General features: G+C 41.1%; 1 protein-coding gene across 1 annotated transcript in view; it reads left to right on the forward strand.

Annotated features, from left to right (window-relative positions):
- The first annotated feature begins 714 nt into the window (after positions 1 to 714).
- emilin2a (elastin microfibril interfacer 2a) overlaps positions 715 to 3,743 on the forward strand; it is an 18,824-nt gene continuing 15,795 nt past the window's right edge. Inside the window, exons 1-2 of the mRNA XM_005742498.1 lie at positions 715 to 1,007; positions 1,560 to 1,685. Coding sequence (XP_005742555.1) covers positions 847 to 1,007; positions 1,560 to 1,685 — 287 coding nt within the window. The 5' untranslated portion in view covers positions 715 to 846. The remainder of the gene's footprint in view (positions 1,008 to 1,559; positions 1,686 to 3,743) is intronic.

The raw sequence follows: 3,743 nt of genomic DNA on the forward strand, positions 1-3,743 counted from the left end.
CTGCCTGATCAGGGAGAAGAAGTTATACAGTATTCCCTGCACCACGGCAACATGGGCAACAGGGTATCTGCAAGCCATTTCACACAAAGAATCATTTTCACAGCAGCACCATGTTGAGCACGGAAACTCTCGCACTTTTCGCACAGTGCAAAAGCACCGACAATGAATTTCTGCCTCGAGTGCTGTGAATTGAAGCTCTAGTGCAGGCCTATTTAGTGCTGTACATTTTGTCTCTATTCACGTTAATAAATCAGCAAATTGCTCAGTTGGGCTTTAAAAATACAATTTGCCCAACAAGCTGATGCAGAAAGGAACAGACTGCACACCAGAATATATATCCTCCCCTTATTCCCATTATCCAACGGAATGTAAATTACTACTGTTATCCCAAGTCATGAATATCATCAACTCCACCACTTCACACGCGTCTTTCAACTCTGGTGGTTGCATTCAAATGACATTACCCTATTATCAGTGAGGTGTGACTTATTGGCTGTTGACTGACTTGACTTGATGCCCGCATCCCCCCTCGTCCCTCGCATTAATTAATCATCGAGTCTTAACCACCAAAACTTAAAAGAATAATTTAATTAAAACTAACATCTGGGGCTACAGACTGTTTTTTGAATAATAGACTTTCCCCCCCTGGTGTTTTTGGGGGGTGGAGGAGGAGGGGGTGGGCCTTCAACGTCATTCCAAGGGAGTTGCAGTGATTGCGGACTTCCCTCAAAGTTCAGTTGCCCGAGTCAAATCAGCCACAGGGGGAATGTAACTTTGGAGTTCGGGAAATTTGCGGATGGTAATAACAGGGTAGTTTTTTTTTCTGTGGTAGAAATATTTATTTTAATGCGTTTGTTAAGTATGAAGCACAGGCGTGGAGAGATGGACCGGCGGTGGGCAGTTTTCACACTGATTTTAAACTTTCAGCTCACTTACGGGACCCCCTCCTCTTACGGCTTGTTCCACGGGTCTGCAAACACTGGACCGGTACACAGACACAGGACTGGGTAAGCAATGACTTTTGTACAGTTTAGACGAGCTCTTTAAAACTGTCTGTCTTTCAGAAACTAATAAGTGCTTCATGACGGGTGTTTCTGCTTAAAGGTAACGCTGCGCTTTTTTTCTGCCAAACAAAAAAAAAATCAATCCAGACTTCTCAGTTACCTGAATGACCTGAGGATTTAGCCTCTTATGGTCATATGTAGTTTGATAGCATTCCCCGTTGTTCTATCAGCCTGTGACTAAATTTGGCTCGAGTTCGCCAGTGTTGCCAAAAGTTGGCGATAAGGTGCAGATAAACCCTGGAACGTCGCTGATTACCTCCAGTCTCTTATGTACAGCAGACCACTGCATTTCCACGTTTTCTGATAAATGAAAATAGACTGGGAATGGACGCCTGACAAAGATCACTGCAACGACGCCTTTAGGGAAAGCTCATAAACCATATGGAGCTTGTTATGAAACTTTTATAGTCCAGCTGCGTTCTTTGGTATATTGCTCTAAATTAATTGCCACTTCTTGCTATACATGCTTAAGTCTTTGTTTATCTCCCTCCTCAGGAACTGGTGCGCCTATATGGTGCAAAAGAACGTGAGCTGCGCCGTGCAGGGGAGTGTGGAGAGCTTCGAGGAGCCCGTGGTGGCCCCCTGCCCAGCCTACCAACCCGACTGCCAGCAACAAGTGGCGTGAGCATCCGGGGAGAAGGGGTTGAGGGTTCATGTTTAGATGCATGTGGCAGAATAGATACAAAATGTTTATTTGGGAGAGAGCTGGAGGCAGAAATGTTCACAGTGGCTGCAAAGCTTCATGGGAAGAAGCAGAAAAAGTACAGCTTTTACAGCAAGTTAAAAAGCCCACTGAAAATAGGCAAAGGGAGGAATCTGTGGGTAAAGCTAGTAAAGAGGAGAACATTACCCATAGTTTACTCATTTCTGTCTGTTGTTGGACTAAATGACAAGCCAGGCTGAAGCAAGTGTTACCAGAAAATCCCCAAAAAGTTCAAAACGCGATGCAACCATTAAATGAGACAACAAAGCTGCGCTTCTTCCAACAAAAAAACTTATGGTGACATAAACTACGTAGAAATTTATGTTATGTTGCCATTTTCCATAATAAGCTATTGTTCAGGTTCACAATAGTGCACACATGGGCAAAATAGGGCTTTACGGCCACAACTGGACTGCAGAGCATCTAAATCCAGCCTGCAAATTGGCAACCTGTCCAGGGTGTACCCAGCCTCTCGGTCTCACCCAGTCCCCTGAATTCAATAACTGAAAGAAAATGAATACATGGATGGATGGATGGATATTTTCCTTGTAATGTGTAACCATGCTATTTGCAATTATAGGCCCTTCTCTTGTCTTAAAAACTCAAACTCAGTATCGGCCTGAAAAAAAAAAAGTTGTCCAGTTCTGCTACAGTAGCTGGACACTGCCATCAGGCCTGCACGCACCCTGGTTAGTTTGTCAGTATAAGTACTGAAACTAGGCCCAGAGGTTTTCCCAAGCACAGGTGTATAAATGGGATTAACTGTAACTGCCAGCTGTCCAAAATAAAGACTAATATGATGAGAATAAGTAAAATAAAAAAGGCGTATAACAGGCAAGTGCTAATATTAATATATATTTGAGCCAGTTCACATTTACTTTTTGATCTATTCCTTTTTTAATTTTCTGCATGTTAAGGTTTGACTTTGTGTTTAACATTTCACCTATAGAGGACATCTTTATGTATCTGCATGTTTGTCCATCTAGTCCTTTGTTCAAATGAGTTATGAGACTCTAACAGATGGTTCACAGTTGCTAATTTGTTAGCATTAGAAAGAATTTAGCCCTGATTAAAACATAACTCAATGAGTTGCTGTAGCTTTCATAACTATTATGGACAAAATAGACTTTGCTATGAGTTTATCTGACAAGCAATTAATCTGGAATCGCATTAGGGTGGCATATATAGGTTATATATGTGTATAGGTTATACATTTATATATAAGTGTATAACCTAAATACCCATGAACTTTTGACAATATGAACATATCACAATAAAAATAAAACTTTTCCCTAACCCATTTAAAGTTAAAAGACTTTGATTACCACATCCAATCCCCAAACTTCTGCACTAAACAAATCATTAACTGATCATTGTAAATGGGAATGTCGGCACCAGTGACTGGAATACTTTTAATTTTGTACTGGAAGATGCTGTGTTGCAATTTAATTCATTTTTCTTAGTGAATCATTGTTAGTCCTTAAACACATGCTATCTGTGGTTCTGCTGTGTGATCCTCTTGCACAAACACATGGATGAGAGCCCCTACTCTGTGGAAAAGATTCCTGGAAGCTGATCATACTTAGGTCACCAGATTTCCAGGCAAGAAGAGCTGGTCATGAGAGGAGACACCTCACCTTATGATACACAGCACTGACTTCATGTTGCCTCATGTTAGGATTAGATTTACTTTGTAGATCACAAGCAGACCTTAAAGTGTTGTTGTCACTTGCTTTCTTCTTTTGTTCCTGCTTATTGAGAGTGAACAGTTTTACCAGTGAGAGTTGGGAAATGTGTAAAGATGATTGTTTCAGATAGTAACTTTCCAGATGTTTTGCATGACATGACCCCTGGCTTCAGGGAAGTGATATCATCCATTGTTTCTTTGGGAAATGCTTTCTTTGGCTGGAAAGCTGGAATTTTGACATAGTGAAGATTGAAGGAGAAGGTCTAAAATATCTATGTTAAAAAAAAAA

This window comes from Pundamilia nyererei, unplaced genomic scaffold, assembly GCF_000239375.1.
Source record: "Pundamilia nyererei isolate P.nyererei 1_Seehausen unplaced genomic scaffold, PunNye1.0 scaffold00121, whole genome shotgun sequence".
NCBI classification, from domain to species: domain Eukaryota; kingdom Metazoa; phylum Chordata; class Actinopteri; order Cichliformes; family Cichlidae; genus Pundamilia; species Pundamilia nyererei.